We start from the raw sequence: 15,031 nt of genomic DNA on the forward strand, positions 1-15,031 counted from the left end.
TAGAGTGTAACAAAGATGTAGTTGGGGTACAGTGTAACAAAGATGTAGTTGGGGTAGAGTGTAACGGAGGTGTAGTTGGGGTACAGTGTAACAAAGATGTAGTTGGGGTACAGTGTAACAAAGATGCAGTTGGGGTACAGTGTATCAGAGGTGTAGTTGGGGTACGGTGTAATGGAGATGTAGTTGGGGTACAGTGTAATGGAGATGTAGTTGGTGTACAGTGTAACGGAGATGTAGTTGGGGTACAGTGTAACGGAGATGTAGTTGGGGTACAGTGTAACGGAGATGTAGTTGGGGTACAGTGTAACGGAGATGTAGTTAGGGTACAGTGTAATGGAGATGTAGTTGGGGTACAGTGTAATGGAGATGTAGTTGGGGTACAGTGTAACGGAGATGTAGTTGGGGTACAGTGTAACGGAGATGTAGTTGGGGTACAGTGTAACGGAGATGTAGTTGGGGTACAGTGTAACGGAGATGTAGTTGGGGTACAGTGTAACGGAGATGTAGTTGGGGTACAGTGTAACGGAGATGTAGTTGGGGTACAGTGTAACGGAGATGTAGTTGGGGTACAGTGTAAGAGATGTATTTGGGGTACAGTGTAGTCGGGATGTAGTTGGGGTACAGTGTAACAAAGATGTAGTTGGGGTACGGTATAACAGAGGTGTAGTTGGGGTACGGTGTATCAGAGGTGTAGTTGGGGTACGGTGTATCAGAGGTGTAGTTGGGGTACGGTGTAACAGAGGTGTAGTTGGGGTACAGTGTAACAAAGATGTAGTTGGGGTACAGTGTAACAAAGATGTAGTTGGGGTACAGTGTAACAAAGATGTAGTTGGGGTAGAGTGTAACGGAGGTGTAGTTGGGGTACGGTGTAACGGAGATGTAGTTGGGGTACAGTGTAACGGAGATGTAGTTGGGGTACAGTGTAAGAGATGTATTTGGGGTACAGTGTAGTCGGGATGTAGTTGGGGTACAGTGTAACAAAGATGTAGTTGGGGTAGAGTGTAACGGAGATGTAGTTGGGATACGGTATAACAGAGGTGTAGTTGGGGTACGGTGTATCAGAGGTGTAGTTGGGGTACGGTGTATCAGAGGTGTAGTTGGGGTACGGTGTAACAGAGGTGTAGTTGGGGTACAGTGTAACAAAGATGTAGTTGGGGTAGAGTGTAACAAAGATGTAGTTGGGGTACAGTGTAACAAAGATGTAGTTGGGGTAGAGTGTAACGGAGGTGTAGTTGGGGTACGGTGTAACGGAGATGTAGTTGGGGTACAGTGTAACGGAGATGTAGTTGGGGTACAGTGTAACGGAGATGTAGTTGGGGTACAGTGTAACGGAGATGTAGTTGGGGTACAGTGTAATGGAGATGTAGTTGGGGTACAGTGTAATGGAGATGTAGTTGGGGTACAGTGTAATGGAGATGTAGTTGGGGTACAGTGTAACGGAGATGTAGTTGGGGTACAGTGTAACGGAGATGTAGTTGGGGTACAGTGTAACGGAGATGTAGTTGGGGTACAGTGTAAGAGATGTATTTGGGGTACAGTGTAGTAGGGATGTAGTTGGGGTAGAGTGTAACGGAGATGTAGTTGGGATACGGTGTAACAGAGGTGTAGTTGGGGTACGGTGTATCAGAGGTGTAGTTGGGGTACGGTGTATCAGAGGTGTAGTTGGGGTACGGTGTATCAGAGGTGTAGTTGGGGTACGGTGTAACAGAGGTGTAGTTGGGGTACGGTGTAACAAAGATGTAGTTGGGGTAGAGTGTAACAAAGATGTAGTTGGGGTACAGTGTAACAAAGATGTAGTTGGGGTAGAGTGTAACGGAGGTGTAGTTGGGGTACAGTGTAACAAAGATGTAGTTGGGGTACAGTGTAACGGAGATGTAGTTGGGGTACAGTGTGACGGAGATGTAGTTGGGATACGGTGTAACAGAGGTGTAGTTGGGGTACAGTGTAACAAAGATGTAGTTGGGGTAGAGTGTAACAAAGATGTAGTTGGGGTACAGTGTAACAAAGATGTAGTTGGGGTAGAGTGTAACGGAGTTGTAGTTGGGATACGGTGTAACAGAGGTGTAGTTGGGGTACAGTGTAACAAAGATGTAGTTGGGGCATAGTGTAACAAAGATGTAGTTGGGGTACAGTGTAACAAAGATGCAGTTGGGGTACAGTGTATCAGAGGTGTAGTTGGGGTACGGTGTAATGGAGATGTAGTTGGGGTACAGTGTAACGGAGATGTAGTTGGGGTACAGTGTAACGGAGATGTAGTTGGGGTAGAGTGTAACGGAGATGTAGTTGGGATACGGTGTAACAGAGGTGTAGTTGGGGTACGGTGTATCAGAGGTGTAGTTGGGGTACGGTGTATCAGAGGTGTAGTTGGGGTACGGTGTAACAAAGATGTAGTTGGGGTAGAGTGTAACAAAGATGTAGTTGGGGTAGAGTGTAACAAAGATGTAGTTGGGGTACAGTGTAACAAAGATGTAGTTGGGGTAGAGTGTAACGGAGGTGTAGTTGGGGTACAGTGTAACAAAGATGTAGTTGGGGTACAGTGTGACGGAGATGTAGTTGGGATACGGTGTAACAGAGGTGTAGTTGGGGTACAGTGTAACAAAGATGTAGTTGGGGTAGAGTGTAACAAAGATGTAGTTGGGGTACAGTGTAACAAAGATGTAGTTGGGGTAGAGTGTAACGGAGTTGTAGTTGGGATACGGTGTAACAGAGGTGTAGTTGGGGTACAGTGTAACAAAGATGTAGTTGGGGTACAGTGTAACAAAGATGTAGTTGGGGTACAGTGTAACAAAGATGCAGTTGGGGTACAGTGTATCAGAGGTGTAGTTGGGGTACGGTGTAATGGAGATGTAGTTGGGGTACGGTGTAACGGAGATGTAGTTGGGGTACAGTGTAACGGAGATGTAGTTGGGGTACAGTGTAATGGAGATGTAGTTGGGGTACAGTGTAATGGAGATGTAGTTGGGGTACAGTGTAACGGAGATGTAGTTGGGGCACAGTGTAACGGAGATGTAGTTGGGGTACAGTGTAACGGAGATGTAGTTGGGGTACAGTGTAACGGAGATGTAGTTGGGGTACAGTGTAATGGAGATGTAGTTGGGGTACAGTGTAATGGAGATGTAGTTGGGGTACAGTGTAATGGAGATGTAGTTGGGGTACAGTGTAACGGAGATGTAGTTGGGGTACAGTGTAACGGAGATGTAGTTGGGGTACAGTGTAACGGAGATGTAGTTGGGGTACAGTGTAAGAGATGTATTTGGGGTACAGTGTAGTAGGGATGTAGTTGGGGTACAGTGTAACAAAGATGTAGTTGGGGTAGAGTGTAACGGAGATGTAGTTGGGATACGGTGTAACAGAGGTGTAGTTGGGGTACGGTGTATCAGAGGTGTAGTTGGGGTACGGTGTATCAGAGGTGTAGTTGGGGTACGGTGTAACAGAGGTGTAGTTGGGGTACAGTGTAACAAAGATGTAGTTGGGGTAGAGTGTAACAAAGATGTAGTTGGGGTACAGTGTAACAAAGATGTAGTTGGGGTAGAGTGTAACGGAGGTGTAGTTGGGGTACAGTGTAACAAAGATGTAGTTGGGGTACAGTGTAACGGAGATGTAGTTGGGGTACAGTGTGACGGAGATGTAGTTGGGATACGGTGTAACAGAGGTGTAGTTGGGGTACAGTGTAACAAAGATGTAGTTGGGGTAGAGTGTAACAAAGATGTAGTTGGGGTACAGTGTAACAAAGATGTAGTTGGGGTAGAGTGTAACGGAGTTGTAGTTGGGATACGGTGTAACAGAGGTGTAGTTGGGGTACAGTGTAACAAAGATGTAGTTGGGGCACAGTGTAACAAATATGTAGTTGGGGTGCAGTGTAACAAAGATGCAGTTGGGGTACAGTGTATCAGAGGTGTAGTTGGGGTACGGTGTAATGGAGATGTAGTTGGGGTACAGTGTAACGGAGATGTAGTTGGGGTACAGTGTAACGGAGATGTAGTTGGGGTACAGTGTAACGGAGATGTAGTTGGGGTACAGTGTAATGGAGATGTAGTTGGGGTACAGTGTAATGGAGATGTAGTTGGGGTACAGTGTAATGGAGATGTAGTTGGGGTACAGTGTAGTAGGGATGTAGTTGGGATACAGTGTAACAGAGATGTAGTAGGGATGTAGTTGGGGTACAGTTCAATGGAGATGTAGTTGGGGTACAGTGTTACTGAGATGTAGTTGGGATGTAGTTGGGGTAGAGTGTAACAGAGATGTAGTTGGGGTATAGTGTAGTAGGGATGTAGTTGGGGTACAGTGTAGTAGGGATGTAGTTGGGGTACGGTGTAACAGAGATGTAGTTGGGATACAGTGTAGTAGGGATGTAGTTGGGATACAGTGTAACAGAGATGTAGTAGGGATGTAGTTGGGGTACAGTTCAATGGAGATGTAGTTGGGGTACAGTGTAAGAGATGTATTTGGGGTACAGTGTAGTAGGGATGTAGTTGGGGTACAGTGTAACAAAGATGTAGTTGGGGTAGAGTGTAACGGAGATGTAGTTGGGATACGGTGTAACAGAGGTGTAGTTGGGGTACGGTGTATCAGAGGTGTAGTTGGGGTACGGTGTATCAGAGGTGTAGTTGGGGTACGGTGTAACAGAGGTGTAGTTGGGGTACAGTGTAACAAAGATGTAGTTGGGGTAGAGTGTAACAAAGATGTAGTTGGGGTACAGTGTAACAAAGATGTAGTTGGGGTAGAGTGTAACGGAGGTGTAGTTGGGGTACAGTGTAACAAAGATGTAGTTGGGGTACAGTGTAACAAAGATGCAGTTGGGGTACAGTGTATCAGAGGTGTAGTTGGGGTACGGTGTAATGGAGATGTAGTTGGGGTACAGTGTAATGGAGATGTAGTTGGTGTACAGTGTAACGGAGATGTAGTTGGGGTACAGTGTAACGGAGATGTAGTTGGGGTACAGTGTAACGGAGATGTAGTTGGGGTACAGTGTAACGGAGATGTAGTTAGGGTACAGTGTAACGGAGATGTAGTTGGGGTACAGTGTAATGGAGATGTAGTTGGGGTACAGTGTAATGGAGATGTAGTTGGGGTACAGTGTAACGGAGATGTAGTTGGGGTACAGTGTAACGGAGATGTAGTTGGGGTACAGTGTAACGGAGATGTAGTTGGGGTACAGTGTAACGGAGATGTAGTTGGGGTACAGTGTAATGGAGATGTAGTTGGGGTACAGTGTAATGGAGATGTAGTTGGGGTACAGTGTAATGGAGATGTAGTTGGGGTACAGTGTAACGGAGATGTAGTTGGGGTACAGTGTAACGGAGATGTAGTTGGGGTACAGTGTCGTCGGGATGTAGTTGGGGTACAGTGTAACAAAGATGTAGTTGGGGTAGAGTGTAACGGAGATGTAGTTGGGATACGGTGTAACAGAGGTGTAGTTGGGGTACGGTGTATCAGAGGTGTAGTTGGGGTACGGTGTATCAGAGGTGTAGTTGGGGTACGGTGTAACAGAGGTGTAGTTGGGGTACAGTGTAACAAAGATGTAGTTGGGGTAGAGTGTAACAAAGATGTAGTTGGGGTACAGTGTAACAAAGATGTAGTTGGGGTAGAGTGTAACGGAGGTGTAGTTGGGGTACAGTGTAACAAAGATGTAGTTGGGGTACAGTGTAACGGAGATGTAGTTGGGGTACAGTGTGACGGAGATGTAGTTGGGACACGGTGTAACAGAGGTGTAGTTGGGGTACAGTGTAACAAAGATGTAGTTGGGGTAGAGTGTAACAAAGATGTAGTTGGGGTACAGTGTAACAAAGATGTAGTTGGGGTAGAGTGTAACGGAGTTGTAGTTGGGATACGGTGTAACAGAGGTGTAGTTGGGGTACAGTGTAACAAAGATGTAATTGGGGTACAGTGTAACAAAGATGTAGTTGGGGTACAGTGTAACAAAGATGCAGTTGGGGTACAGTGTATCAGAGGTGTAGTTGGGGTACGGTGTAATGGAGATGTAGTTGGGGTACAGTGTAACGGAGATGTAGTTGGGGTACAGTGTAACGGAGATGTAGTTGGGGTACAGTGTAACGGAGATGTAGTTGGGGTACGGTGTAACGGAGATGTAGTTGGGGTACAGTGTAACGGAGATGTAGTTGGGGTACAGTGTAACGGAGATGTAGTTGGGGTACAGTGTAACGGAGATGTAGTTGGGGTACAGTGTAACGGAGATGTAGTTGGGGTACAGTGTAATGGAGATGTAGTTGGGGTACAGTGTAATGGAGATGTAGTTGGGGTACAGTGTAATGGAGATGTAGTTGGGGTACAGTGTAACGGAGATGTAGTTGGGGTACAGTGTAACGGAGATGTAGTTGGGGTACAGTGTAACGGAGATGTAGTTGGGGTACAGTGTAAGAGATGTATTTGGGGTACAGTGTAGTAGGGATGTAGTTGGGGTACAGTGTAACAAAGATGTAGTTGGGGTAGAGTGTAACAAAGATGTAGTTGGGGTACAGTGTAACAAAGATGTAGTTGGGGTAGAGTGTAACGGAGGTGTAGTTGGGGTACAGTGTAACAAAGATGTAGTTGGGGTACAGTGTAACGGAGATGTAGTTGGGGTACAGTGTGACGGAGATGTAGTTGGGATACGGTGTAACAGAGGTGTAGTTGGGGTACAGTGTAACAAAGATGTAGTTGGGGTAGAGTGTAACAAAGATGTAGTTGGGGTACAGTGTAACAAAGATGTAGTTGGGGTAGAGTGTAACGGAGTTGTAGTTGGGATACGGTGTAACAGAGGTGTAGTTGGGGTACAGTGTAACAAAGATGTAGTTGGGGCACAGTGTAACAAAGATGTAGTTGGGGTACAGTGTAACAAAGATGCAGTTGGGGTACAGTGTATCAGAGGTGTAGTTGGGGTACGGTGTAATGGAGATGTAGTTGGGGTACAGTGTAACGGAGATGTAGTTGGGGTACAGTGTAACGGAGATGTAGTTGGGGTACAGTGTAACGGAGATGTAGTTGGGGTACAGTGTAACGGAGATGTAGTTGGGGTACAGTGTAAGAGATGTATTTGGGGTACAGTGTAGTAGGGATGTAGTTGGGGTACAGTGTAACAAAGATGTAGTTGGGGTAGAGTGTAACGGAGATGTAGTTGGGATACGGTGTAACAGAGGTGTAGTTGGGGTACGGTGTATCAGAGGTGTAGTTGGGGTACGGTGTATCAGAGGTGTAGTTGGGGTACGGTGTATCAGAGGTGTAGTTGGGGTACGGTGTAACAGAGGTGTAGTTGGGGTACAGTGTAACAAAGATGTAGTTGGGGTAGAGTGTAACAAAGATGTAGTTGGGGTACAGTGTAACAAAGATGTAGTTGGGGTAGAGTGTAACGGAGGTGTAGTTGGGGTACAGTGTAACAAAGATGTAGTTGGGGTACAGTGTAACGGAGATGTAGTTGGGGTACAGTGTGACGGAGATGTAGTTGGGATACGGTGTAACAGAGGTGTAGTTGGGGTACAGTGTAACAAAGATGTAGTTGGGGTAGAGTGTAACAAAGATGTAGTTGGGGTACAGTGTAACAAAGATGTAGTTGGGGTAGAGTGTAACGGAGTTGTAGTTGGGGTACAGTGTAACAAAGATGTAGTTGGGGTACAGTGTAACGGAGATGTAGTTGGGGTACAGTGTGACGGAGATGTAGTTGGGATACGGTGTAACAGAGGTGTAGTTGGGGTACAGTGTAACAAAGATGTAGTTGGGGTAGAGTGTAACAAAGATGTAGTTGGGGTACAGTGTAACAAAGATGTAGTTGGGGTAGAGTGTAACGGAGTTGTAGTTGGGATACGGTGTAACAGAGGTGTAGTTGGGGTACAGTGTAACAAAGATGTAGTTGGGGCACAGTGTAACAAAGATGTAGTTGGGGTACAGTGTAACAAAGATGCAGTTGGGGTACAGTGTATCAGAGGTGTAGTTGGGGTACGGTGTAATGGAGATGTAGTTGGGGTACAGTGTAAGAGATGTATTTGGGGTACAGTGTAGTAGGGATGTAGTTGGGGTACAGTGTAACAAAGATGTAGTTGGGGTAGAGTGTAACGGAGATGTAGTTGGGATACGGTGTAACAGAGGTGTAGTTGGGGTACGGTGTATCAGAGGTGTAGTTGGGGTACGGTGTATCAGAGGTGTAGTTGGGGTACGGTGTATCAGAGGTGTAGTTGGGGTACGGTGTAACAGAGGTGTAGTTGGGGTACAGTGTAACAAAGATGTAGTTGGGGTAGAGTGTAACAAAGATGTAGTTGGGGTACAGTGTAACAAAGATGTAGTTGGGGTAGAGTGTAACGGAGGTGTAGTTGGGGTACAGTGTAACAAAGATGTAGTTGGGGTACAGTGTAACGGAGATGTAGTTGGGGTACAGTGTGACGGAGATGTAGTTGGGATACGGTGTAACAGAGGTGTAGTTGGGGTACAGTGTAACAAAGATGTAGTTGGGGTAGAGTGTAACAAAGATGTAGTTGGGGTACAGTGTAACAAAGATGTAGTTGGGGTAGAGTGTAACGGAGGTGTAGTTGGGGTACAGTGTAACAAAGATGTAGTTGGGGTACAGTGTAACGGAGATGTAGTTGGGGTACAGTGTGACGGAGATGTAGTTGGGATACGGTGTAACAGAGGTGTAGTTGGGGTACAGTGTAACAAAGATGTAGTTGGGGTAGAGTGTAACAAAGATGTAGTTGGGGTACAGTGTAACAAAGATGTAGTTGGGGTAGAGTGTAACGGAGTTGTAGTTGGGATACGGTGTAACAGAGGTGTAGTTGGGGTACAGTGTAACAAAGATGTAGTTGGGGCACAGTGTAACAAAGATGTAGTTGGGGTACAGTGTAACAAAGATGCAGTTGGGGTACAGTGTATCAGAGGTGTAGTTGGGGTACGGTGTAATGGAGATGTAGTTGGGGTACAGTGTAACGGAGATGTAGTTGGGGTACAGTGTAACGGAGATGTAGTTGGGGTACAGTGTAACGGAGATGTAGTTGGGGTACAGTGTAACGGAGATGTAGTTGGGGTACAGTGTAAGAGATGTATTTGGGGTACAGTGTAGTAGGGATGTAGTTGGGGTACAGTGTAACAAAGATGTAGTTGGGGTAGAGTGTAACGGAGATGTAGTTGGGATACGGTGTAACAGAGGTGTAGTTGGGGTACGGTGTATCAGAGGTGTAGTTGGGGTACGGTGTATCAGAGGTGTAGTTGGGGTACGGTGTATCAGAGGTGTAGTTGGGGTACGGTGTAACAGAGGTGTAGTTGGGGTACAGTGTAACAAAGATGTAGTTGGGGTAGAGTGTAACAAAGATGTAGTTGGGGTACAGTGTAACAAAGATGTAGTTGGGGTAGAGTGTAACGGAGGTGTAGTTGGGGTACAGTGTAACAAAGATGTAGTTGGGGTACAGTGTAACGGAGATGTAGTTGGGGTACAGTGTGACGGAGATGTAGTTGGGATACGGTGTAACAGAGGTGTAGTTGGGGTACAGTGTAACAAAGATGTAGTTGGGGTAGAGTGTAACAAAGATGTAGTTGGGGTACAGTGTAACAAAGATGTAGTTGGGGTAGAGTGTAACGGAGTTGTAGTTGGGATACGGTGTAACAGAGGTGTAGTTGGGGTACAGTGTAACAAAGATGTAGTTGGGGCACAGTGTAACAAAGATGTAGTTGGGGTACAGTGTAACAAAGATGCAGTTGGGGTACAGTGTATCAGAGGTGTAGTTGGGGTACGGTGTAATGGAGATGTAGTTGGGGTACAGTGTAACGGAGATGTAGTTGGGGTACAGTGTAACGGAGATGTAGTTGGGGTACAGTGTAACGGAGATGTAGTTGGGGTACAGTGTAATGGAGATGTAGTTGGGGTACAGTGTAATGGAGATGTAGTTGGGGTACAGTGTAATGGAGATGTAGTTGGGGTACAGTGTAGTAGGGATGTAGTTGGGATACAGTGTAACAGAGATGTAGTAGGGATGTAGTTGGGGTACAGTTCAATGGAGATGTAGTTGGGGTACAGTGTTACTGAGATGTAGTTGGGATGTAGTTGGGGTAGAGTGTAACAGAGATGTAGTTGGGGTATAGTGTAGTAGGGATGTAGTTGGGGTACAGTGTAGTAGGGATGTAGTTGGGGTACGGTGTAACAGAGATGTAGTTGGGATACAGTGTAGTAGGGATGTAGTTGGGATACAGTGTAACAGAGATGTAGTAGGGATGTAGTTGGGGTACAGTTCAATGGAGATGTAGTTGGGGTACAGTGTTACTGAGATGTAGTTGGGGTACAGTGTAGTAGGGATGTAGTTGGGGTACGGTGTAACAGAGATGTAGTTGGGATACAGTGTAGTAGGGATGTAGTTGGGATACAGTGTAACAGAGATGTAGTTGGGGTAGAGTGTAACAGAGGTGTCGTTGGGTGATTCGGGTACAGATAAATAAAAGTGAGTATTGCACAAAAAAGTGTTTGTTAGCAGCTTCAAAAATTGATTTTTGGAAGCACCAATCAGTTAAACATTGGTCTCTCCATTTGGCTGGCAGTTATTTACCGATTGGCTTAAAACAGCTATGATATATTCGGTTGTACTTTGAAGGTTGGTTCTATGATCCAGGGCTCCCAGTGGGGAGGAACATGCCCGAGATTTCCTGAGATGCTCTCCTTGGGAGCACCACCCTGTAGAGCCTGGAGTACGTTTAGAAAACGAGCGCAGGTCAAACTTCCCTTGACCTAAACAAGTGGACACCCTGCTCTAACCAGTTCCTTTTCTCTGCAGCCACCATGGTTTGGTTGGTGACAATGGCAAAGCGAGACCTGGGCACTGAGGAGCCCCTCAACAACACCTGCAATTCAGGTTGGTATAAGACTGACGTTGGAGGAATCAGAGTATGGCCACTTTAATGTGACATTAGAAGCCAGGAGGTGGACTATATGTTGAATGCAGCTACTAGACCTTTGTTGTACTGGGTTATCTCTATCACCACATTATAATCTTGGGTTATCATTGAATCTTTCAGCACAGGAGGGTCATTCGGCCCTTTGTGCCTGTGCCGGCTCTTTGAAAGAGCTATCCAATTAGTCTCACTCCCCTGCTCTTTCCACATAGCCCTGCAATTTTTTTCATCTCCATCTCCATCACCATCCCGACTTGAACATATATCGGCCGTTCCCTTAAGGTCGCTGGGTCAAAATCCTGTAACTCTCGACCTAACAGCACTGTGGGAGAACCTTCACCACACGGACTGCAGCGGTTCAAGAAGAAGGCCCACCACCACCTTCTCAAGGAGCAACTAGGGATGGGCAATAAATGCCAGCCTTGCCAGTAACGCCCACATCCCCAGAATGGATAAAATAAATCCACAATGCCCTATCTGAAAACCAGTTATTATTTGTTGAAGGAAAGCTGCTCCTTGCTAGACTGGTTTGTTAAAATAGCTGAGGATGAAGTTGAAAGAGACTCTGGGGTCCTAATCCTAACCACCGCCTGGGCAGAGCGGAGAAAGGTAAATCGGACGGGAGGAATCGCGTGGCAGTTGAGAAACCTGCTGGATTTTCCCCTTTCATAGTAAATGAACAGAAGGAAAATCTGGTGGGTTTGCGACCCTCCCTATCGATCTTCCTTTCTGCGCTCCGTCCGGCCGATACCCCGAGGAGTTTTAGTCAACTTGACGTTCAACCAATGTAGAGCAGTGATCAACACAGCCAATACAATGTTTAACTGCACAGGCAAAACAGCCGAATTCAAGTCAGGGCCCAAACTGTACGGAGCACTGCCGATCCACCTGAGAGGGCAGACGGGGCCTCGGTTTAATGCCTCATCTGAAAGACGGCACCTCCAACAGTGCAGCACTCCCTCACTACTGCACTGGGAGTGTCAGCCTGCATTATGTGCTCACGTCTCTGAAGTGGGGCTCAAACCCACAACCTTCTGACTCAGAGGCAAGAGAGCTACCCACTGAGCCACAGCTGACAATAACCACATCCTCAGATAGTGAAAAGTGTAACTTGGCATTAAGGAATCTTAGAAAGACCTGGAGGAACAGGTTTGAGGGGCTATCTGCCACAGCAGAAACAAAACCCTGGAAATGATCAGCTAATAATCAAGTTCCTACTCCCTACCAGGTGAACAGTAACATTTAGAGTAAGGTTTCACCCCACCCAGGAATTGAACCCAGGACCTTTTGCTTGTGAGGTGGGCACCATTATTCACTGTGCTATGGGAGCCTCGCCACTTAGCAATAAAAACAGATCCTAAAAAAAGACCAGCAGGGCTAAAGGGAACGAGTAGGTCTAATTGGCTAGCTTGCTCAAAGAGGATGTTGGACCGAATGGCCCGCTACTGTGCTGTAAGATTCTATGAAATGCTCTCTCTGGACCATGCTCCTTCTGGGAGCTCGCTTGTGAATTCCTGATTTTACGCTCTTCCCCCTTCCTACCAGGAGGGTGCTTTCTTCAAATCTGTCTTCCAAAAGAATACTGTGCAAAGTTGCAGGGAAAGCAGTCATGGTCTAGGGAACGGGTGAGGAGGAATGTGCACGGGCTGTCTACAAGTGAGGGGGTTCACGCCGCAGAGTTTGAAATCCAGGCTCTTTCTCCAGACGTAGGAGCTGTGCGTGAGGGTTGCCCGGGAGTCTCCAGGAATTAAAGATTAACCTTCCAAACACTGCTGGGAGCAAAAACCCGAGAGGAAAATCATAGGTGCAAAAAAATTCTGTTTTACTTAAAAGTTCTTTGAACGCTTATTTTAGAATTCACATCCTTGTTTTCAAATCCCTCCATGGCCTCGCCTCTCACTACCTCTGTAACCTCCTCCAGCCCTACAACCCTCCGTGATCTCTGCGCTCCTCCAATTCTGGCCTCTTGTGCATCCCCGCATTTCATCACTCCATTGCGGCTATGCCTTCAGCTGCCTAGGCCCTAAGCTCTGGAATTCCCTCCCTAAACCTCTCACCTCTCTCCTCCTTTAAGACGCTCCTTAAGCCTACCTCTTTGGTCACCTGTCCTAATTTGTCCTTACGTGGCTCGGTGTCAAATTTTTGTCTGATGATGCTCCTGTAAAGCACCTTGGGACGTTTTACTACATTAAAGACGCTCTATAAATGGAAGTTGTTGTTGTTTAAAAAATATGGACATGGGGGAAGAAAGGCTGTTTGACTGACAGTGAAGAATCATCCAATCGGGTAACAAAGAGTCTGTTCACTTTCTGATCGGGTGGGAAGGCAGGGCGCTGGGAGGATGGATGTGTCGGATGACCAATGGCGGGAGTGTGGGGCAGGGCGGTTGGTGGCAGGAGGTTACATGATGAAACCTCCAGGAATACGTCCAACCAGAGTTGGCGGCACTACTAAGCGAGCAGAATCTTTCTTTTATTTGTTTGTTGGAATTCTTTATAGCTGATGATCTTCCAATTGGTTTAGGTGCTGACATCTTCCTGCTTTTCTACTCTAGAGGATTATCCTGATGTGGAGATTGAGGGGAATCACCGCGCCGTCCTGGCGGCAAATGACGTCATCGATATGCCTCAGACCCAAATCCAAGGGGTGCGGCTTTCAGCTGCCGGTGCTGAGGAACTGGAGGAGGAGAGTATGTGACTGTGTGCTGCTCGTTTTTTTACTCTCTGATTCATTCTGCATGAAATGTTTGGCCTCTTATCCATCCCGTTCTCCCTTTGCCCTACCATTGGCGACAGTGCCTTCAACCGGCTAGGTCCCAACTTCTGGAATTCCCTCCCTAAACCCCTTTACCTCACTAACTCTCCTTCCTCCTTTAAGTCCCTCAATAAAACCTATCTCTTTGACCAAGCTTTTGGTCATCCCCCCTAATGTCTCCATCTTTGTTGTCCATTTTTGTCTAATTACGTTCCTGTGAAGCGCCTTGGGACGTTTTCCTGTGTTAAGAGCTCTGTAAATGCAAGTTGTTGTTATCTGTCTGCTTGGCTCAGTTGGTAGCACTCTCTACCATTGAGTCAGAAGGTTGCCTTTCAGGTGAGACGTTAAACCGAGGTTGGACATAACAGATCCCCCCCTGCCCCCCCCGCCCCCCCCCATGGCACTACTGGAAGAAAAGCAGGGAAGTTCCCCCGATGTCTTGGCCAACATTTCTCCCTCAATCAGCTTGGAGCGTCAATTGGATGTGAAGGCCGGAACTGACTCCAAAGCGTAGCTCTGACTCCTCCGTAACTGCAGCATCGGGTTCAGCAAATCTGCTTCGCACTCACGTTGCAGATGCAATGTGAACGCAGCCCCCCAAGATACAGTTCCTCACCCCACCATGTGCCTATAAATAACATTTTTGCCATCTTATGAAAAAGGTAAAAATTAATACCCCAAATGAAGGTTCAGCTCACATTGTACAGTAGTCAAATAGGCCTTACATAGAATCTACAGCATAGAAACAGGCCATTCGGCCCAAAAGGTCTTTGCCAGTGTTTATGCTCCACACGAGCCTCCTCCCTCCCTACTTCATCTCACCCTATCAGCATATCCTTCTATTTCTTTCTCCCTCATGCGTTTATCTAGCTTCCCCTTAAATCTATCTATGCTATTCACCTCAACTACTTCATGTGGTAGTGAGTTCCACATTCTAACCACTCTCTGGGTAAAGAAGTTTCTCCTGAATTCCCTATTGGATTTATTAGTGACTATCTTACATTTATTACCCTGGTTTTGATCTCCTGCACAAGTGGAAACATGTTCTCTACGTCTATCCTGTCAAACCCTTTCATAATATTAAAGACCTCTATTAGGTCACCCCTCAGCCTTCTCTTTTCTAGAGAGAAGAGGCCCCCGCCTGTTCAGCCTTTCCTGCTGATTATAACCTCTCAGTTCTGGAATCATCCTTGTGAATCTTTTTGCAGAGGGTGTGAAGCTTGGCTTGGGGGACTTCATCTTCTACAGCGTCCTGGTGGGCAAGGCCGCGGCGGCTGCCAGCGGAGACTGGAACACGACGCTAGCCTGCTTCATCGCCATTCTGATCGTAAGTTGAAAGACGGAGCGGTTCTGAGCGATTTCCCTCGAGGTTGCCAACCCCTCCAGGATTGCCCCTGGAGTCTCCAGAAATGACAGA

The 15,031-nt window shown here is 46.7% G+C and overlaps 1 protein-coding gene across 1 annotated transcript in view; it reads left to right on the plus strand.

Moving 5' to 3' along the window:
* psen2 (presenilin 2) overlaps positions 1-15,031 on the plus strand; it is a 46,600-nt gene that overhangs the window by 25,604 nt on the left and 5,965 nt on the right. Inside the window, exons 8-10 of the mRNA XM_067984099.1 lie at positions 10,743-10,820; positions 13,415-13,549; positions 14,823-14,941. Coding sequence (XP_067840200.1) covers positions 10,743-10,820; positions 13,415-13,549; positions 14,823-14,941 — 332 coding nt within the window. The remainder of the gene's footprint in view (positions 1-10,742; positions 10,821-13,414; positions 13,550-14,822; positions 14,942-15,031) is intronic.

The sequence above is a fragment of the Heptranchias perlo genome, chromosome 5 (genome assembly GCF_035084215.1).
Source record: "Heptranchias perlo isolate sHepPer1 chromosome 5, sHepPer1.hap1, whole genome shotgun sequence".
NCBI lineage: Eukaryota > Metazoa > Chordata > Chondrichthyes > Hexanchiformes > Hexanchidae > Heptranchias > Heptranchias perlo.